Here is a 22,526-nt window from a genome sequence, read left to right as displayed (position 1 = left end):
GACCCCATGCTCCGATACTCAGCCTCGGCAGAGGACCAGGATATCGTGGCTTGTTTTTTTGTCTTCCAGGAAACGAGGGAGGAGCCTAAAAATATACAAAAGCCAGTGGCAGAGTGACTAGAATTGGAGCAAGAGGCCCAAGAGGCATCAGTTAAAGCGAAAGGCTGAAGCGAGTTGCTGGAGGAAAAGAACAGCCCTAGAGAGGAAGTCCCCTTGAGATAACGCAGGACATACAAGGCTGCATCCCAGTGAGAAGACTGCAGGTGTTGAAGGAATTGGGACAGCTGCTGTACGACGAAGGAGATATCTGGTCGATTAAAACCGAGGTAAAGAAGACGACCAACCAAATGTCGATAAGCAGTAGGATTAGCCAACAAGGAACCAGCATCAGTAGAGAGCTTGTGGCCCGGGGGAAGGGGCGTGGAGGTAGCTTTGGCATCCATCATGCGAGCATCAGCAAGAATGTCCGCTTTTCCACAAATGCACCCTTAATTTAAATTCAAATATCGAATAGGAAATAAAACTAAATAAATCTCATTATCCGTAATAAATACAACAATTCTCTATTATGTAATTAATTTAAATTCACCAACTGAGAGAGGACGAAATAATAATAAAAGTAATAATAATAATAATAATAATAATAATAATAATAATAATAATAAAAGACTTCATGCCTAGTCAAAAACGACATTAATAGAAAACTACACCCAAGAAAATAAAGGGCAAAATAGAGGGAAAGTCGTATTATATATGAAATCCAAATGGGCATTTCTTAGTCAAATAAATAGAAATACACACACATACACACAACCTGTGTGTTTGCGTGTGGTGGACTGAAAGTGATGGAGGAAGTCTGTATGGGACTTGTATGGGATTTGCAATGCACATGTCTACATTTAGCCCATCATGCTGTGCGAATTTGTATGGAATTTGTCAATGCACATGTCTACATTTAGCCCATCATGTGACAAAATTGTTGTACCTTAAATGAAGCAAAGAAACAAAAAAAATTGTACTGTAAAAGGAAAAGGAAATGGCAAGAGGCGTTTTGATTATTTTATAATTTCTCATATTCAATTATTTTGATCAACCCTAATAACTAATTTCTGTCACATCAAAAATACATATACCTATATTCTTAATTTTCACACCTGTATACCTATATTTGAAAAAAACTAATCCAAACATATTCTCAGTTTTCGCACAGAAACCAATAAAGCATTTTTACACAAATAAAATTGTTAGAAACTGAAAATGAAAATGAAAACACAATCAAATAGGCTCTAAATGCACACAGATATTCACATAGTCTGCATTGTCATGGACCGTTGCTAAAAGGTCACCCATCGTAACGGAATTTCTTGATCAATGGTTGGTCAAGAATGATTAATTAAATTGGACTTGATTAATTGGTAGTGTTGGACACTAGCTCAAGTCTAGTTGAACCTAAAAAGTTACACACAAATCACCTTAGAAGAATTAGGATCTAATTTGGAATTAATTTCGAAAGATATAAATAATTGGATTATTTACATGTGGGGTGATCCATGGGATGGATAGCCTAAGATTAAATTAATGTAATTGGGCTTGCTTTAATTAGTAAATTGGATTTATTAATTAGATAGAATTGGTTTATGTCTTTAATTGGATTAAATAATATTAGGCTTAATTTAGTTTGGATTTAGTTAAATTCATTGAGCCTTGGATTTATTTTAATTTGATTAAAATGAAATTCGGTCCACTAAATTGAGGCTCATTAGCAATAGAGTTGACTTCTATTGATGGAAGGAGGATTGGTAAAAATGCTCTTTTGAAAATTGTAGATTTAACCATATTTGGAGCCTTCCTTATATGGCGTGATTGAATCATGCCAGATAGGAAGGAGGTTGCTTTGTAAGTACGTAGAATGTATCTAGACACATTTTCGTTTTTCCGTACAAAGCACATATGTGTGTTATCATCATTATTCACAAAACAACAACATATACTGAAAGGTGGAGAGACCACACTCTCCAAGCCTCCTCCAATAGAAGCTCTCGACCTCTCCCTCTTTCTCACACTCTCATCCCTCTAACTCTCCAACTCTCCTTGATCTAGGTCAAGCGTAGAGTTTTAGAAATTTTTTTGATGAAGACAATACACTAATTGAGCGTGTAGTTCTCTTTCGCCATCTTCCAATCGATTTTGATTTCTAGCAAATAGATTAAAGCCTTCTTGGCATGGTATGCTGTGGATCATCTTTAGAGGGCTCCTACGTTGGAGCTTAGGGTGAATAAAGAGACGAATGCACAATTGTTGATTGAAAAATAAACGAGGTAAAGATTCATTCTAAATACAGGTCACTCTTTCCTAAGATTTATCTATAGCCTTTGTATGTTTTGATTTTGTAATTTATTTTATTTTTAAATCCACATACTATATCCAACGCCCGGCAACACTAAGGGTACACCCCTTGAATGGTCATAAAATAATTTTAATTATGCGTATGTTTTACCATTTTTAATTCTCCCACGCTTTCGCTCTCTCGTTCCCAGGCCGGTCCGCTTGTTTTTTTTTCCTTCAACCACGTCATGTGCTCCGCAATTGCTCTCAAAGCATACAACCTCTGCAAAAGGGGAGTAAACTGCAGGTACCTAAGAATGGAAAATGGGGATTTCTTGCGACGGGGCTTGTACCAAACATCTTCACAAAACTTGCAGTTCAAATCGATGTCATCCTTCCAGTACAGCATGCAATAATTTTACACGTATCAATCTTTTCAATGGGTAAATCCAAATTTCTTATCAATTTTTTCATATTGTAGCAATCTCTTAGCAGGCTGTGATCGCGGGGCAATATATTATCAGTCTACTGGGATAATTGATCATATGTTCCTTCGCAAGAATTGTTCTCAACCTTAATAGAGACCAAACCAACAACCAATGCCAACTGGGATTGGATACAACCGCTCCAAAACGGTTGATCAGCCGCGCACTACATTGAAAAAGCGGTCTGACAATCTTGACATATAAGCATAAGGTCCCCCCCCCCCAGTACCACGAACTAGGACGGCATTAATAGGTTAGGACCTCGTACCATTATCAGTCATACCATCATGGTAAGAAGAAAAATAACCTAACCCAGCTGCATAAAAAATCATCCTTTGCGCCCAACTCATTTATTGTTCATCACCCCAGTGCGAATTAACCTTCTCCTAAGGAGCTGGGGTTTGATCATCCTGAACTAGGGGGCAGTCACAACTTCAAAGTACTTTTGCACCTTTTCTCACCATGCGAAGTTCAATTAAAATATTCTGGCATAAACCTCGCATAAATAAGTGAAAAATGACATCGTCGTGGTGTTTTGAACCTTTCATTTTTGCACTTTCGATACAATCACCTAATTTTGTGTCCACCCATTTCTCCACAGTGACACTTGGCCCATTTTATGAAAGTTTTAAAAACCATTCTCAAACTCCAATATAAGACCCACCCTTTCCGAGAAGTTCTTATCATAAATCAATCTTCTCAGTTGCATAATCGCACATAGATATATATAATTATATATCGACCTATAAATTTATAAATATTACTTTCCACTATAAACCATAAAATCATTAATTACAGAAAATAAATATTTTCAAAATTCTCTTGTCCATGATCCAAAAGCAAAAACTTAACCATGTACATCCCTGAGCAGATAGAACTGCAATAAAAGCAATTAGCACATGTTTTCAAAGTCGATAAAACACATTAATATGCTGACATTCGTTAAAACATATTAAATTCTAGGTCTACACATCGAATCGGGCTCTAATACCACTTGTAAGACATCAATCTAGGAAACGTTGCGAAAACGCAAAAAATCGAAATAAATGATATAAAGCATGAATATAACCCAATGAATAGGTGTACCCTTGATATATCTCGGGCTTTCAGTATATAAAAATAAACTGTAGGCTAAGAATAAGAAAATCGAGGATGCATAAAACTAAAAGGATCCATTATCCTTGTTGTTTTCTTCAATCAGCTTCAAGCATTGTTCCTCTTTGACCGGATCGTTCTCCTCAAGATTTCAATCTTGAAATCCTCCAAATAAGTCCACTACCTCACCAGGGACACTCCTTTCTCGTGTTAGCAAGACAAGAAGCAGGAAGTAGAAAATCAAACACACATTATTAAATTAACTATTTTGATTTCTCTATTTGTTCCTTCTTTAATTAAAAAAGTCAAGAAAAATGGGAGCGGAGAGAGTATCTAGAGAGAGAAAATCGAGAGTGAGAGGGTGAAGGTGAGAGGTAGAAAAGCTGTTTAAGGAATATGAGAGTAGATATACGTTGTGACCTAATCTCAACACACTATGAGAAACCCTAGCTTTCCCAAGCTTTCATATCCCTCAACAAACAACACATTGGCCAATTTTTAGGTCTAATTAGGCTGAATTCGGCCAAGGCTTCTCCATCAAGAGAATTCATCCTCGCTATGACCTAAACTAAGTCAAACTAGGTCATGGGCATGGACTTAAATGGATTAGGTTTTAAAAGATCAATTCCATGTTTGGCCTAAACTAAATCCAATTTAATCATAAACCCATCATTTGTCGAACATCTTGCAGGCAGAGTTGATACCCTAGAAGCTCCGGCATAGATTGGAATTCAGTAGGTGGGGGATTTGAAGAATTTTGCTTTTCATACTGATATGTCGTGGCGCCAATCCAGTTTCCCGTTAAATGGTCACCTAATGTCGCACTCGCACTCGCACTCGCACTCGCACTCGCATGGCCTAACTTTTCTAATTACCATTTCTCACTTTTCCACCTTTGCTGTTTTCTTTTTTCTTTTTCAAATACATAAACAACATTATTTATTCTTTGGGATACATTACAGCAAGCTTTCCTAAAATTTGTAATAATTATAAATAATTTTTATTATTCAAAAAATTATACATATTCTCTGAAATTAATAACCGTCTAACAAATATCCATATAGTGAGCTGGAACGAGGGTGTATTTGCAATTATGACAAACTTTAAGGGATCACATTGTAGTTTACCTTATTTTTTTAGTAAAATCGTTCAATTATATTATTATATTAAATATTAATTAGGATAAATTACAACCGCTTCTTTTAAGATTTAACTTAGTTAGGAATCCTTTATTGTTTGGAAAATTATAAATACCTCCTCTAATGCAAAATAATTATGGCCCTATATGGTAACATAAAAATTACTACTTTATACTTGTTGAATCCTTTTTATTTTTCAAAAAATATTTGAAAAAATAAGAAAATTTGAGAATTGGTAGAGTAAATAATGCAAATGGCATTTTGGTTGGTTCATTGCAACAATTGAATATAGGCTATCGAAATTAGATCGTTTTCAGACGGATGCTAAAACTAGATGGAAGACTTTGCAGTTTTTCAAGTAACAAAATATTCATAATTGTACCAAATCTTAAAGAAAGTGATTGTAATTTATCCTATTGATAGTTCTATTATACTCAAGCTAGTGAAATTTAAACCCATAATTTACTCCCTTATAAATATAAAAAAATTAATTTGATATCTTTGTTAATAAATAATATAAAATACTAAATAAGGCATGAAATTATAAAGTTATTCAAAGTTGTTGTCATCAACATTCTCCCTTTAAACCCTACAACTAAATTTCTTAAAATGATATGCAAGTGTGGTTTAAAAAAAATGGGAAAAATATAATTTTATATTTTTAGAAAGAGTTAAAGTATATTACCCAGAAATTCATTTTGATTCGTATCCCATCTACCCTAATCCTAAAATTTAAACAATCACATCAATAATAATTTAATAAATAAGTCCATTCTGCTTCCAACGGTTAAAACCAGGAATAGAGCAATGCAGGATGGAGAATTTGAAAATGCTTGCACAAAATGAAATATTCTACAGCTCTGCACGTTCCGACTATTGGATAGCAGAACAAACGCAACGACGATCGCATGATCGATCACATTGTTCAGCTAATGAGCAAGGAACCAGTAGTCAGAAACTTTTTGAGGTAAAGTTGATAGTACAGTAAGAATTGTGACAATGCCGATAGAGAAAATGGCGAGTAGTATTACGATGTCTGTTGCTTTTTCTTCTTAGGTCTCCTTTTTCGTCGAGGTTTTCTAGCATCTGAGTTGGAGCTTAAGTTGCCACTGTTTCCAGTGGTCGAGTCCATGGGGCCTCTCTTTCGGAAGGAAGATCTACCGATGCTACTGGATGTGTTGCTGGACGTGGATATTTCGGCTCTGTTATACGATTTCTTGCTTGAGGATCCTGCAAATCTTGATTTATTCTTTGCTGAACTTGAAAATGGCTTCCCAGATGGACCCGGAGGTGGCATTAGAGCACGAGCAGAAATCTGCCTCTGTATAAGCACGACGTTAGCTGGGGAAAAAGCATCAGTTTTAGACATCAACTTACACGAGCAAATAGACAACTGATTTTCTAACCTGATTTCTTTCGTCGCTGGACATCCCAGATGCTGCTTTACCTGAGGCGCTAGAAGCTTGATCCCTGCAGAACAAATCAAAAGGCTGTCTAGATACAATTTGATGTTAAAGGGGTTGCGAACAGTAGATATTCCAGTGATCTAAAGGGTTCTGCCAAGCAGCCATTACCCAAGAAACTACATTTTTGTGGTAAACATAGACAGGTTTCTGTTTTTTCAACTCAAAAACTACCGAGAACGAGATACAAGAATACACAGAACAACGAAAGCCAGTAGACATGTTAAAGTTAATTGCATTCAGTTTTTCAAAACGTGTTGTGGTGCTCTGCTCTACAGAGCAGTGGCCATTAAACACTTTGCAGGCCGTGCTAGGGTGTTCAAGGCAAATTTCACATTCAGGGAGTATGCCACTTGTGCTCCGGGCAATTTGGTGTATAACCCACAGAAGTGCACAGTAGAAAGGTTTCTTTTGGCATTGGAAGGCCCATATGGCAAATTTTGTGCTCAGCTACCCTTTTAAGATTCAAAATCAATAAATTATGTCATCATTGCTGGAGGAAAAACAAAACAAAAAAAAAAAAGAAAAACATCCCTGAAAGATCTTTGTACCTACAATTCTCCAAATTTTGTACTTTTCTATTGTATGACCTGTCCAAGCTTCCTGCTGAGTTAGAAGGACTTTTGGCATTCCCACACTTTTAGGTATATCTTTCGGTAAATGATTAATAAGCGCCAAATTTTTTTCTGGCTTTTTCTTCTAAAAGTCATCATCTTTATTCTCAGGGTTTTAGAATCTGACGTTCAAAAGCATCGCAGTTAGATTTTATTGTCTTAAAAGTGATAGATTTTATCCTTGTTTGTTTATGCTACATTCTGCTTTTTGCGTCTCAATTTTCTCCTTTTTTTTTTTGCTTCAAAGGGTTCTCTAAGTTGATAACTCATTTTTAAATTTTTCAATACTATTTCATCTATCAAAAACATTAACTATGAAATTTAGAGGGCATGCGTCCCACACCTTGGAGCTTATGTTGTCCACACCCTAACACGAGCGAAACACCTTCATGTTTTAAAGCCCTACTTTAAGTTTTCTACCAAACAAATTTCTTTTACTGTGGCTGATATACTGATCTAAATGATATGAGTACAAAATTCACCTAGCCGTTTTCTGCAACCTTGTACTTTTTTCTTTGTTGTTTCCTAAATAGGACCTCATAAAATCAAGGACAAATACACAGTTTCCTGAGATCACTCAAAAGTAAAGCAAACAAAAATGAAATACAAAACCTACTTCACTGGCAATTGGGAGAGGTACCTTGCACTCCACTCGTCATCTGCATCAGCATCATCACTAGAGCTCCCATTTAAAAAGAAATCATCCTCACTGGGATCCAAGAGACCATCATCTTCACTCCCTGTTTCTGTTACAAGTTCAAGCTAAATATATAAGACCCACATGATAAGGGAAAAGACAAAATTACAAAGATAATAACACGTGCATGAGGTGATGATAAACACATGGTGTCTCTCCAACCAATGCAGAGAACGGATGAACGTAGCAATTTGAGTTCCTTCAGTAGTATATACCATTAACAATTGGCGTCAACAATTAAGATTTTATGTACTACAGAAACAAAATGCTACTGCTTTACAGCTTATGAGTAATACAGCTTAATAGTATCTCATTCATCAATTGAACTACAAACTTCCTTTTCTTATTATTTTATCATCCTTCACATTAAATTTAAAATGATATCCTTTAACTTTCAAATTAAAAAAAACTACTGCTAATTATGATAATGCAGCTCAAAAATGTCATCAGCTGTCCACCAATGTACAAGTATATGTTTTGTTTTCTCCTTTATCATCCTTCATTTACATTTAAAACAATTGCTTTAACTTTCAAATATTCTAAATTTTAAACAGAAGGCGTTCAGAAATTCAGGATAGGGAAAAAAAACTCTTGTTACCAGCAACAGAATGATACTTAAAACTTCCTGCACAAGAATCCAAATATAATTACCAAACCAAATTAGAGTATGCTTAATTATGTTCAACTGATAAGCGAGAATCAATTTTTAATATTAGATACTACTATGTGTTCAGAGTTTATTTACTACTCTCCCTGTCTCTGTCCTATAATCTGGAACTTTTTATGTAACAAAAACAGTCTGTAAATATTTGACTTTAAGGGAATTTTGTACCATTTAGAAGATGTATCTCCCATATCCAGTGGATTTAAGCACAACTGTAGGTGAATGATAAAGAAGCAGATCTAGTATAATAGAAGTAAAATTTTGTAGGCCACAATGAAACGTAAAAGCATTATTTGGTAAATAGCAGTATCAAATGCTTGGAAATGGGAGCAAAAGAATGTAATATTGGTAAATACATCTAACTTTTGCCAAAACCATTAGTATGCTCTTTTTTCTTTTTTTTTTTCCTGGGAAAAGAATGGATATAGAACAGAGGATTATTGCTGTGACATAGTAATCCTTCATGGCTGGATCATAGTGCTAAGCTATCAATATGCTCTAGAGAGACATGCAAACAATCTCACACAACCATATTTCAGAAGCATAGGCACTAAAACTTTTAGGCTCTGCGCCCAAGGGTTCCACAATCCTCATCATTTATGACATTTTTCCAGAGAGAAAACCGGACCAAGAGAAATTTGAAGTCAATTCAATAACAATGAAGAATACAGAATTACAGATGGATATTTGTTTCCTAGAATAAGCAAGCAAAATTACTTGTACAAGTAAGAAGAGAAAGTACCTTCCAGATCCTTTCCACTTGCTGCAGCAGCGATCAGATTAGCCTTAATTTGCTTACGCAAATTATTTCTTTTTTCTACAATTTCTGCCTCATCACCTCCCATAAATAATGAGACATATTTCTCAGTTTTGGGGAAGAACTGCAGTTAAAAGTTTTAGAACATAAACAATAAATGAGTATAGCACAATCAGGATATAAAGCAATGCTGAACCTAATTTTCCTGGCAAAGTTCCCTAGCGACCTTCCTTATGAAAGATTCAATTTTGACTTTCGATATCATATTGACATTAAAAAAAAACAAAAAGGAACCCAACAGTCAAGTGGTTTCCAGTCATTGGGTACAAAGATGATGGTTGTGGGTAAAATAGAATGAGCTCTGATTTAGGAACATCACGCATTCCAGGCTTTACCAAACTGTTGATAACAAACACTATAATTTAAGCAATCAAAGTAAATCTTGAAGCTGCAACAATACACTTGTACCAAGCACTTCAAGAATCTGAAGTAAATGATAATATCCAACTATGAACCTAGATCCATTGTAGTTCAGTCTGTCACCCCCCAACACCAGTAGGAGATAAAAATAGCTCGCTCTCTTTTCCAGGTTAATTCTTGTGAGTCGGATTAGTATAGGACATCCAGAACTAGTTTTGGTTTAAAAGAGCAATAAAGCTTCAGAATGAAGATCCGATGCCAGTTAAAACACACTGATCACATACTAAGGAGTGAAAACAAGAGGATAAAGTTTAGACTCTGAAATATTAGATGCCATACCCTGACATATTCAAGATCTTCTTTCAATTTAGTGAGTTGCTCAGCAATCTCTGCCTCCTGGGCCTGACCAGTTGAAGCACGCTGCTGCTTCTCCAAGCGTCTTATCCTTCGCTCAATCTTTCTTCTCTCTGGGCATACAAATTCAAACTACTAGGTCAGTCACAACACTTTATAGCATGAAATACAGTACTAGGCAGAGGACTTTTGAACTAAGATACAAACGAGCTACTCCTTACCAAAAAATTTGATCTTTCTGTTCCTCAAAAATATTTTACGCTCCAAAGCAAGACGATTGTGAATCTCTTGTTGTTTCTTGAGTTCGTCCAACTTCTTCTCTTGAGCCTCCTTCACTTCATGTGGAAGTTCCTGCATGTTGAGTAAGAATTAATTAACAATATCATTCTGAAAATTCAATAACAACAAGATAAAGCAAACTCAATGTGTCATTAAACTTGCCTGACAAAACATATCCAATTCAAGGAAAAAAAACTTTTTCTTATGAACAACAACTAAGACTACTTCACAGCTAGAAAGTAAAATAAGTAGCAGGACCAAGAAGCACTGAATTGCCATCACTACAATCTCCCAGAGGGCTTCCCTCTTGTACAAAAGAAAAACAGAACCTTTCGGGTAACAACAATCAGCTCAAAGTAAATACAACCATGCACCTCTATAACAACCGACTTCAACGATACACAACACTACTACACTGCCATCCCAGAAACCCAAGAAACTGGAGAGGACTTCTATTATTTTCAACAAGTTTAACAGCAACAGTCATCCAAAAAGAACTATACTTATTACTTGAGAAAAGCACTAATTTCCTTCCTTTTATTTCCAATAACTATCTTTTGACATGAAATCAAGCAAAGAGTGGTCTTCTAAAAGCTGATATCTATTCCCAAAAAATACAGGATTCAGAAACAATTTACAATGAAGCTCAGGAAAACACAACTCAGAGTAAGGACGCGGATAATCACACCCTATGCTTACAGCTTGTACGCCATCAATTCAACAGCAAAAAATACCGCTACAAACTAAACCAATTGAACTCAAACCTTTTCCACATATGCACATAAATTCTTACAGATACAATTACATATATATAAATGAGCAGAGAAAGGACGGGGAGTTAGTGAAAGTTGAGACAGTGAACTACTTTGCGGAGCATTCGTTCAATGGATCGAATTTGGTTCTTGAGAGAGACGGATTTCGGTTTGTTGGCCTTCGATTTCTTGTCGATGGTTAGGGCTTTGGGCCGCCGCTGGCCCGCGGGTTTCTTCCGCTCGGCGGCGGCGGCTCTGCGCTTGCCGTAGCCTCCGTGCCCCATGTTCGATAATATTTTCACGCAATCTCCTTCGTCTTTATGCACAAGCCATACGACGTCGTCACTGCGACCTATGTCCAATTGCTGCAAATTTGGGAGCCATAATTCCACATTACTTATAATATACTAAAATATTATTAAAGAGTAAAAAAAATTAATACCAATAAATTACTGCTAACTCCTCTTAAATTTAACATACTTCTAAATATCTCCTCATTGTTCAAAAAAATATAAATATCATCCTCAAATAAAAAATAATTATATAGCTCGATATGATAAAATAAAAATTATTGTTTTACGTTGCTCAATTTTATTTTTAGAAATATGTTTGTAAAAATATAAAAAATAATTAAAGGTGTTAAAGTAATAATTCATAGGACATATTAATTAATATAAATATTATAAAGTATTCTAAAAATATATATAAAATATAATTCATGTTCAAAAAACATTTAGTTAATTTACTATAAACATTGAATAAAAATTCATTCGATGTTAAAGAATACAGCTTGTTGTTTGACATTATTTAAATAAGAAGTATTTATAATTTCTATATTAACAAAAAAGTATTTGTAATTATGCAAAATTTGAGGTAATTATAGTTTTAGGCCTCATAAATAGCTTCACTTTTCGTCCTTAAAGAATTTGAGGTTATAGTATTAGTCCTCCAACTTTTTAAAATAAAATAGCAGATTTGGCCCCTAGGCCCACTTAATAATCATTTTGCCCTTTAAATTGAAAACAAATAGTCAAACCATATGTTCCATATGCTCATGGTCAGGCCCAACATGCTTTCGAGAATAAAATAAAGCTTCTATAAATTTATACCTTGGTTTGACCGCCATGCCATATAGTATTCCAAGTCCTCGATTTTACAGACTTTCTCCAACCACACTACCATAGCAGATATTTCTCAAGTACTTGGTTCATTCAGCAACAAACAACGCAGCCCTATTTCATTTCCTTACGATAGGGTGTAAAGATATTAGAAAATAAAGACTTAATAAAATTTTAAATAAATAGGTTGAACAAAAGCCTTGAACTTTTTCAAGAAAATTTAAAATATTATATAGATATTCTCTTCCTCTATTGGAGGAGTTAATTGTTTAGCCTCTTATAAATTAAAAAATTTGACTTGTTGGGGAAATCTCAATTCACTGAAAGTTCTAATATTCAGAAAAATTTTAAAAGATTCAACTATTGTTTGCTGAAGAGTTGGAGAATTTTTTTATGTTCTCCATCTGCTTCCTAGCTCCTTATTTATAATGCTATGTGTACTTAAATTTCGAACATCAAACTTGTTTTTAATGACGTCATTACAATCATCATCCACTTTGGCTCTGCTTTTCAACTTTGGTCATTGTGACTTATCGACCATTACTTTTCCAGCTGTCACCATCCTGCTTTTCAGATGTGTGCCTTTTTTGTCTACTTCAGCCGATAGTCATTTCCTTGATATTTTACATATTGAGGTTTTTACCTAGTCTTATAAAAATTCTCTTAGTATCCTTTACTTTTCTCTGGTTTGAATTCGAGGTTCTTTTGTTTTACCCTTATCTTTGTCCAGAAAAGGTTTTTTTGTTGATGTGGGGATATTTATAATAGTCATTAAAGACCTTCAGAACAGTTGAGACCATAAGTATATGGTTATCTAAAGAAGGGCTCTAGGGGAGACCTAGAGACCTCCGATAGGATATAATAAAGGTCTTCTCAAAGACCCGCTTATGAGAATATAATATTCTGAATACCCATAGTATCCAGCGGAGCCCTCGTACTTCCCTTTAGAGACTTAACATCTTCTGTAGAAAGTATCCATGGTTTGGATATTAGACCCTAAGTTACTATAAAATTACATAAGTCCAAGGTCTCTAGGAGACCTTCATATTTAGTGAAACAGACATTCGCCTTGTCTGACATATAGATCTGTATTGTTTGCCTGTGCCACATTTTTCACTATAATAGGCGTGACATATATGACCCACAGTGACTTTTAGACCATTTTGACATCTATGGCATACGTGAAATCGTACAAGTAGGATCTCTTATACATATAGGCCCCTCATATTGCAGGTATAAGTTTATGCTTCCCATTCTTTCTATTTATATGCTTCATTTCTTCAACCATGGACTAACTTAAGCATCAAAGGGCCATCATGGGGCTTCTTGGACATAGTTCTAACAATTGTGTGTTTTGCAGGTCCTTTACAGGAGATTCAAGACATACCTATTTGAATGGGAGTACCGGTTAGTTGTTTTATATTTTTTAGAACAATATCTAGCATCATTTATGGGAAATTACTAGATTTTCTCTTGAATTTGAGAAATATGTTAGAAAATCCAAATAAAAATGGTGTATCTACAGATCCTAAAGGAGAGGAGGTCTCAGACTTGTTGGACCGTTTTCTTCTTCACACCTTGCAGCTAGGGGTGGGCGTCGGGTCGGGTTCCTCGGGTTCGGGTTCCTCGGGTCGGGTACCCGACTCGTCGGGTAGTGTATTTCACTACCCGACCCCGAACCCGAGTAGGGCGGGTACCCGGCTAGTCGGGTACCCGACGGGTTCGGGTACCCGACAGTCGGGTTCGGGTAGTTTTGCCCAAGTGTTTTTTTTTTTTTTATTATTATGAAGTAATGAAATTTTATTCATACAATAAATTGCAACGGCAAAGAGTCACAAGAGACATTCAATTTTTGCAAATATCAACATGAACAAAATAATCCATCAAGTCATTACATTCTAATAATCAATTTACAATTAAATGTGAATTGTGAAGTACCACATCCAAAATATTCCAAAGTCCAAACTCCAAACTCCAAACTCCAAACTAGTCCAAGTCAAATATCAATTATGGTTGAATCGACTCCCAATTTTGTCAGCTCTACAAGAAAACAAAAAAAAAAAAAAGAATTGATATTAATATAAATAAAAATATATAGAATTTAATATAAAACAAAGCAAAAGAGAAAATAAAAAGTACCTTGCTCAAACATTTCAATTTCACTTAAATCTTCTTCTATGCTTATTGGCTTGGAATCTTTACGGATCCAATCTTGAGCACAAATAATAGCTTGAACAATTTTAGGAGATAGTGAGCTCCTAAATGCATCAAGAACACGACCACCAGTGCTAAATGCAGCCTCTGAAGCAACAGTCGAGACAGGAACTGCCAATATATCTCGAGCCATCTTTGAGAGAATCGGAAACCTCTGAGTGTTCACTTTCCACCATTTTAATATATCAAACTTTTCCCTATACTCTTCAACATCCTCACCGAGATACTTCTCTAACTCTGATTTCACGTGATCTTTTCCTCCTGTCATGTACATCATGTACTCTTGTTGTAAAGAAAACCTGCGAGTCTCGCTCTCTTCATCATGCATAAACATTTCTTTTGATGAGGAAGAAGATGAAGAAACACGACTGGACGATGAACCCGGGCTTTCTAAAGTTCCTTGAAGAGCGTGTCCATATCTTAACTTGTAATCATTGAACAACTCATGAAGACCATCTCGTACTCTCTCTTTCATTACATCACTTTGTCCAATACCACCATATAATTTATCAAAGGAAAATTCTACAAACCCCAATTTGTGACGTGGATCAAGTATCACACCATAATACAAAACCATATTCATCTTTTCAATTGATCCCCAATACTTGTCAAATTTTTCTTTCATTTTTCTTGCCATATCACTTAATTCAATATCATCACTATGCAACCATCTTCGGAGAAGCAAATCAACTTCACATATTTCATGAAACACAATATTAGATGTGACATATGAAGAACCGGAAATGCACAATGTGAGATTGTAAAAATGCTTCAAAAACTTCAATAGCATCTTTGCCCTATCCCAATCAGATTCAATAGGAACCCCATCAAATGGTTTCTTTGAAAGATCATTCTTATAAGCAAGATCAATATCTTCATAAGCATCAAATGCCCTTTTAAGACATGTCGCAGCTTCTAACATCAAATTGGTGGAGTTCCATCTGGTAGGTACATCAAGAGACAATAACTTCTTTGTTTCCATAAATTCAGCGCATTCTTGAATTTTTTTGTACCTAGCTGGAGAATTTCTCACATACCTAACTGCCCCTCTAATACGAGATATTGCCTCATGCTCATCCTTCCCTTTCAAACCATCCTGAACTACAAGGTTGATTATATGTGCTATACACCTCATATGCACATATTTTCCACCTAAAATATTTTGACCCCAGTTTTCAAGTTTCTTTTTCAAGTAAACCATAGCTCCATCATTAGAAGATGCATTATCAACCGTAATCGTAAAAATCCTATCAATTCCCCATTCAAGCAAACATTTCTCAACACCTCTACTAACTTCTTCACTTTTGTGTCCGATAATTGGACAAAAATTCAAAATTCTCTTATGTAAAGTCCAATCATCATCAATAAAATGAGCAGTGAGACACATGTAATTGACTTTCTGAATAGATGTCCAAGTGTCTGTTGTAATGCAAACCCTTTGAGCATGATTTTTAATAAATGACTTCAATTTTGCTCTTTCATTGACATACATATGGAAAATGTCTTTTGTTATCGTCCTTCTGGATGGAATAGCAAACATTGGACAAGCCACCGACATGAAATGTCTAAATCCAGAATTCTCAACAGTTTTAAACGGGAGCTCATCTACAACCAACATATAAGACAAAGCCTCTCTAATTTTCTCTTGATCAAATCTCCAATTGACAAGAGGGGCCTCTTTTTCGCCTAAACGAATTGATTGAAAAGACAATCTCCTCTGATTGGTGGAAACATCATGAGGTTTATTTTTGCAAGATTCAAAGTGGTTCTTTAGAGGCCTAGTTCCATGTACTTTTGGATCGGCTTTGATTTCCCTACTACAATATTTGCATCTAGCTTTTTGGACTTTATCTTTTTCACAGTAAAATTTATGAAAATGATCCCACCAAGGTGATCTAGAAGTCACTACCCTCTTTTTTCTTTTCTTAGAATCAAGTGGAATATCGTCCTCATCCTCTGACATATCCATACCCTTATCAAAATCAAAGTCAACACGATCACTACTGACCTGATTTTGAATCATGTTCATATTTATGCCTTGATCTTGAGCCTCTGATAAGTCTACAGTAGGTGAAGATTGAGATTGAGAATTTGACATCTGCAAGATTAAAACAAAAAGAAATTGGAATCTCACACCAAAAGAAATTGCAACAAAGTAACACGAGTCCGGGGACAACAGAGTCCGGGGACATTCCCCATCTTATGTCATTCCCACTATAAATATCAAATAACCAATAACACGATACAATAAAAGAAAATAATGCACACTAACAAGTGGATATAATGTGCTTCTAGAATAAAAATTAAACTCCAATTTTCACTTAATTATAGTAAATGCATGTGGCTCATAATTATACACAACTGCCCTTGTAGAGTTAAGGGCGCCAGAAATTTTGGTTCATTCGATTTAATAGAATCACAATAGTCCATCTTTGCATTAAGATTAATATATTAAGATTTATCAATGAACATTCAAATACAAGTTCAAACCTAAAGATGCTTCTTTCTGTACAGCTGGCCACAAACAACAGTAAACAAAATTCGAAGGCAGAGGCAAAGGGAGTGATTAAGATTAATATATAAAGTTTTATAGAGATAAAATTTATAGAAATTTCACCGGATGAAAAGCTCTTTCAACAATCTATTAAAGAATTTAAAGTTTTAGAAATAAAAAATATACCTACATTAGGTATATATAGAAATTAGAATAAAAAGTCCAAAAAATTTTCACAAAATATCTAGATAAACTCTTCAATAAAGCTCAAGAAATGTAAAAGAGAAAACATGTTCACAACCACAATCATTCAGAATTTTTTCATCAAAACTGATGAGACAGATAAACGGATTTAATAGTGAAAACTTAGAATTTAATACTAACTCATCAAGTATCAAATCAAAGACAAAATAGATCCATTTTTCCATATAAAACCAGCAGCATTTCACCATAAAGATAATAACTTTATCACAAGAAATACATAACCAGCAGCAAGCACTTGAAAATCCATGAATCATGGGAATGATCCATCATCCACAATTCAAATATGCACAATTCAAGCACAAAACCAGATACAATAACACAACAATGGACGCGAACGCGATGGATATCATTCCCGCATTTGTTTACTGCAGCCTCACAACAGAAATTGGAATAATGACCTTTTTGAACCAAGTCAACAAATTCACTCAAAATGTTGAACAGGCTTTACATACACATATATATATATATATCAACTAAAAAGTACTCAACACAAATGAAGTAAGATACTAAATTCCAGTCAAATTTGAGACAATTCAAGCAAGGTACAAACTTTATTGCACATTGTACCACATGGTGAAAAACATAAACAGAAAAACTTACGGTTTGTGTTTCAAGTTTCAACTTTCAAGGAAGCCCCAGTTCAGGCTGGAAGAAGTGTGCGACGGCGATGGGCGGCGAGTGGCGGAGATGATGCACAGTGAAAGAGAGGAGATGGGTTCAGAACTTCAGATTTCAGAAGTTTAGAGAAGAGAGGAGAGGAGAGCGACGGCGACTCGCGAGTGGTGAGTGGTGAGTCCGGTGAGCGGTGATTGAGAAAGGTACAGCGACGGTGACACTGAGAACTGAGAAGTGAGAAATCGGACAAAGGAAGAAGGAAGAAAACTGTGTGAGAGAAAGGGAAGAACGAGTTTTATTAAAACCCTCTCAATTTTGCCCCTTTTAATTCGGGTACCCGATCGGGTAAATCGGGTTGGTTTTTACAACCCGAACCCGATCCGATTAAAAATAGGCGGGTTTCGGTTTATCCGAACCCGCCATAAAAACCCGACCAACCCGACCCGTTTTACCCGAACCCGATCGGGTCGGGTCGGGACCCGATCTACCCGACCCGACCGCCCACCCCTACTTGCAGCTCCACTTTGATCAACTCCATATATTTCTTCTCTCTCCTTTCATTACTACGGCTACTAGTACTATTTGTTGGCAATGACTAATGCAATTGTCCCACATAGAAAATGCAAATAACTTTTCTTCTCTATATATTAAACCATCTTGCTATCTTTGGAATGAGAAGTGTGGGTAGGTGGATTTTGGAAGAATCACCACACGTGGGTGTCCGCCTGTCCCATCCCGGTCCGGGCCGGGCTAGGCACTAGCGGTTATATATATTTTTTGGGAAAATTACATTCAAATTCTTCATTTCTCACATTTTTTGGACTCCTAAGTGACCTAGTCTCCTCATTGCCGAATTTTTTGCTTCTGTTATTGAAAGCTCCGTTGGTCACTTTTGTGTCTGGTGTAGAGTCCCTGCTTCTCCAGCAACCAAGTTGTGCATCTATAAATAGGCCCAGCTTCATGAATTATTTTTGCGAGGAAAAAAAATATAAGTATTATTTATTTATTTTAAGTTCTGAATTTTTTTTGAAAATATATGTATTTTCAAACTATATTTCTTTGTTTTCTAGTGAATTAAATTATTTTTTATCATATAATACATCCAAATTTATTTTTTTATTTTATTTTCAGATTAATCTTTGTTCAATTAAAAATGTCTGAAGCTTCAAAATGGAAGGATCTAGGATGGAATTATGCATCCTTACGTGATCCTAACAATACAAACACTGTCACGTGCAACTTCTGTGCAAAGGTACACAAAGGAGGGATTACAAGACACAAACACCATCTTATTGGTGGTTTTCGTAATTTCAAACCGTGTCTAAAATGTCCAAAGCATGTGAGGGTTGAGATTAGAGAATATGTGGCGAAAAAGAAACAACTAAAAGAGCAGATGGAGTCAATCCCACATTTTGATGATATTGTTGAAGAACAAGAGCAGTGCGAAATGGTACAAATTATTGTTTCGGTCAATAGAAATTGCAGTTAGCGAAACACCTCCATAGGGATCCTTTAGATGACACCCATCCACCCCTGTCACAGGTCTACAACCAGATAAAAACCTTTCCTCAAAGCATCAAAGCACACATAGAATTTAGAAAATTTTCTCTGCCCCATCATCCCCATCTGTCATTACCATCATCATTGTGGACCCAGGATTACTGCTTCTTAATTCTGATGCATAGTCCCACAAACAATCAAATTGATCTTCAGCTTTGCCTTCAATTTTTTCAAGTGTTTTTTTCTTTGCTTATATGTTGATTTCTTGATAGATAACATCTAAGTTTTTTAATTACATTCTTTCTAAACCCCTTCACATTCCTTTTAAGATCTGTTCTGAAAGCATCTTCATATTTGGTTGACAACCATCTGCTATTCACATTTTTCACATTAAATGATCTATCACATTTATGTGTTGGGTTATACTGTTTGATTTGGAATGTACTCCCTTCCCCAAATTTAAGGGCATGCCATCCCCTAGACACTTAATATAAACTCTTCTTTTATCATTCTTGAATATTTTCAAACTCCTCTTTGTACACATAGCATGATTGTGGATTGCCTCTCTCAGTTCTGTTTTATTACTAAATATCATCCCAATTTCAAAGTGAGGATCATATTTGTTTCCAAAATTGAAAACATGATGAGGTTTTTTTTTTCTCCTCATCAGAACCAGCAACAGAGTCAAAATCATCTCCACTCGAGCATACATCATCACATGAATATTGCAAACTATGAATATAGCAACCCTAATCTCATCATCATCACCTGCCCCATTACTCTCTCCCTCATTGTCATCTGCATACATATCCACTAGTCTGCAAACCTCATCCCATTCTACTTCATTCAATTCAGGATCATTCCCATCATCCACTACTACCCCCGTTCCCTTTTTAGACATTTGGGGTTCAACATTAGGGTTTGAGAAATCAAGCTGACTATTTGGGGTTTCTACGCACTCCAGTTACAAGGTAAGGATTCTGTTTTGGGGATTGTATGCTTCAGTAAATTTGACAACCTCAGTTTGATACTTGAGTTGTGTAAATCTGTTTAAATGTAGTCTGTAAAATTATTTAGGCCCCATGTAACCCAACTTCTCACCAAGTTTGTTCAAGTACTCCATAGTAACATTAAATACATCCACAAAGTCAAACTTACTTTTAATCCTACCACATATTCAGGTTTAGGGCTACGAATAATTGAACCCCCATGATGCATAATGATAGTGTAAAGGGTACATTCCCTGAAAAATATAAAAAAAAAAAAAACAAACAAAAAAGCATGCATCAGAAAAAGGGACCACAATACACAAGTAACACAATAATTTATCCTCAGAAACAGAAAGCAAAGTTACAACTGGATGGACCACATGCCTTTATTCTCAGAAACCGAAAACAATAACATCGAGGGACCAAAAATATATTTCAGAAACAACACACACAACAACATATAGACAAAAACAAACCCATTTATCCTCAAAAGTCGAAAACAATAACATCGGGGGATCAAAAATATGTCTCAGAAACAATATACACAATAATATAAAACAAATCCATTATTTCACAAAACAACAGTACAAACAACTGCAAGTTGACAAAAAACAAACCCAAGCTGGAAATCGTTGAAATCGTAAAACAATTTGCAAGTTTACTAACCGTATTTCTCATACTTAGGGTCTGAAAAATCGACGAGCACTTGGTGCCTCAAGCTCATCTTCCTTCCGCCACTCTTTGCTCCAAAAACTGAGATGATTTGTTTCGTGAATTTGGGAAAAAGAGATTTGGGGGATTAGGGATTTAGGGGATTTGTTTTGTGGATTTGGGGAAAAGGGGGAGAATGTCTTTTTTTTTTTTTCGTCTGAAATGACTTACTAGTTGACCGACCTGCTACTTACCAGCTGATTAACGGTTTCCGTTAGTTGTTAACAGAGCAGGACTAAAGGTGTTAAAAAAATAGAACTTTGGGACTAAAGGTGTTGAACACGTAAAGCGTGGGACCAAAAGTGAAAAGGACCCTATCTAGTGGGACTAAAAGTGATATTTTGCCTATATATAACTACTAATACTACGTATCCTTTAAATTTGAATTTATGAAATTGCTTCTCTAATTTTTGCAAGGAAAAAAATATAAGTATTATTTATTTATTTATTTTAAGTTCTAATTTTTTTTTGAAAATATATGTATTTGCATATTATATTTCTTTGTTTTTTGGTGAATTAAATTATTTTTTGTCATCTAATACATCCAAATTTATTTATTTTATTTTATTTTTAGATTAATCTTTATTCAAATAAGAATGTCTGAAGCTTCAAACTAGAAGGATCCAGGATGGAATTATGCATCCTTATCTAATCCTAACAACACAAATACTGTCAAGTGTGACTTTTGTGCAAAGGTACACAAAGGAGGCATTACAAGACACAAACGTCTTATTGGTGGTTTTCGTAATTCAAAACCGTGTCCAAAATGTCCAGAGTATGTGCGGTTTGAGATTAGAGAATATGTTGCAAAAAAGAAACAACTGAAAGAGCAAATGAATTCAATCCCACATTTTGATGATATTGCTAAAGAACAAGAGCAGTGCGAAACTCAGCAAAAAAAGATATTGGTCATGGCAAACGTCTAGCTAATGTCTCCTTTAGAGGCTCATTTGAATCTGTTGCACAAAAAATATAACAAAAAAAGCCAAGATCACTAGGTTCTATTGACCTGTATTACATGGATTGAAACCGTTCAGTTTACCTCATTGGTGGTTGGTTCACTAACTGGGAGACATTTGATAACTTAGCCTTTTATAGAGATCCCAAATTCTTCTAATGGGGGATGCTCGCTGGAAATTATCAATCCATCTATTTTGGTCCATTTTTTGAGGGTTTTTTGAATGACTGTTGATTTATGCTATCCATATATTTGTAACAAATATGAGAAAAAAAAGAATATTTTATTTAATATATGACATGGTTTCATACCGTTCAACTCTTGATTTTTGAGACTTAGAGAAAGTACTCATAAACCATTTTCTATTGGAAGTATTTTTTTCTGAAAAAAATCTTTTCTAAAAAGATCTTTATCAATTGAAAATTCTTTAGTAATTGTAAGAATTTGGGAGGGTGCCAACTTAGGAGATTCTATTTCCTCATAATTTTGGTAAATTGTTTGTGCAAGGTTTTGATCTATTCTTATTTCCTGAAACATTGAGGTAGTAGGTCTAATTGTTTCTGAAGTTCAGTATCTAAAAGGAGCAATGTGGTGGGAGTAAAAGGTCCTATTTGTTTTT

The 22,526-nt window shown here is 35.3% G+C and overlaps 2 protein-coding genes across 3 annotated transcripts; both read right to left on the bottom strand.

The window, feature by feature from the left end:
* Positions 1–5,859: 5,859 nt before the first annotated feature.
* On the bottom strand, positions 5,860–11,395 carry LOC105158423 (uncharacterized). 2 transcript variants are annotated; one of them, XM_011075180.3, is made up of 7 exons: positions 11,158–11,395; positions 10,235–10,364; positions 9,999–10,126; positions 9,225–9,363; positions 7,738–7,867; positions 6,451–6,514; positions 5,860–6,365 (listed from the first exon to the last, which is right to left on the bottom strand). In XM_011075180.3, exons 1-7 carry the CDS (start codon positions 11,326–11,328, stop codon positions 6,072–6,074), a joined length of 1,056 nt encoding a protein of 351 aa, XP_011073482.1. In that variant the 5' UTR covers positions 11,329–11,395; the 3' UTR covers positions 5,860–6,071. The 2 variants fall into 2 exon arrangements, with proteins under 2 accessions (XP_011073482.1, XP_011073483.1); XM_011075181.3 differs by having other exon boundaries at positions 7,762–7,867; positions 11,158–11,392.
* A 2,763-nt stretch (positions 11,396–14,158) lies between these two features.
* On the bottom strand, positions 14,159–15,511 carry LOC148788796 (zinc finger BED domain-containing protein RICESLEEPER 2-like). Its single transcript, XM_088878141.1, has 2 exons — positions 14,302–15,511; positions 14,159–14,202 (listed from the first exon to the last, which is right to left on the bottom strand). The coding sequence occupies exons 1-2, from the start codon at positions 15,509–15,511 to the stop codon at positions 14,159–14,161; spliced, it is 1,254 nt and encodes a 417-aa protein (XP_088734267.1).
* Positions 15,512–22,526: the final 7,015 nt, after the last annotated feature.

The sequence above is a fragment of the Sesamum indicum genome, linkage group LG3, assembly GCF_026168435.1.
Source record: "Sesamum indicum cultivar Baizhima isolate 11 linkage group LG3, ASM2616843v1, whole genome shotgun sequence".
Classification (NCBI taxonomy): Eukaryota; Viridiplantae; Streptophyta; class Magnoliopsida; order Lamiales; family Pedaliaceae; genus Sesamum; species Sesamum indicum.
Note: the sequence above shows the minus strand (reverse complement) of the source record. Positions and strands in the feature narration are given on the sequence as shown.

Excerpts from the sequence above, each read along its gene's own strand:
- LOC105158423 (XM_011075180.3), bottom strand. The coding sequence starts at position 11,328 with ATGGGGCACGGAGGCTACGGCAAGCGCAGAGCCGCCGCCGCCGAGCGG. Across the intron at positions 9,364-9,998 it reads AAGATCTTGAATATGTCAGG|TTCTTCCCCAAAACTGAGAA; the intron begins GTATGGCATCTA and ends TTTTAACTGCAG. Across the intron at positions 7,868-9,224 it reads AAGTGGAAAGGATCTGGAAG|AAACAGGGAGTGAAGATGAT; the intron begins GTACTTTCTCTT and ends AACTTGTAACAG.
- LOC148788796 (XM_088878141.1), bottom strand. The coding sequence starts at position 15,511 with ATGAGGTGTATAGCACATATAATCAACCTTGTAGTTCAGGATGGTTTG. Across the intron at positions 14,203-14,301 it reads AATTGAAATGTTTGAGCAAG|AGCTGACAAAATTGGGAGTC; the intron begins GTACTTTTTATT and ends GTTTTCTTGTAG.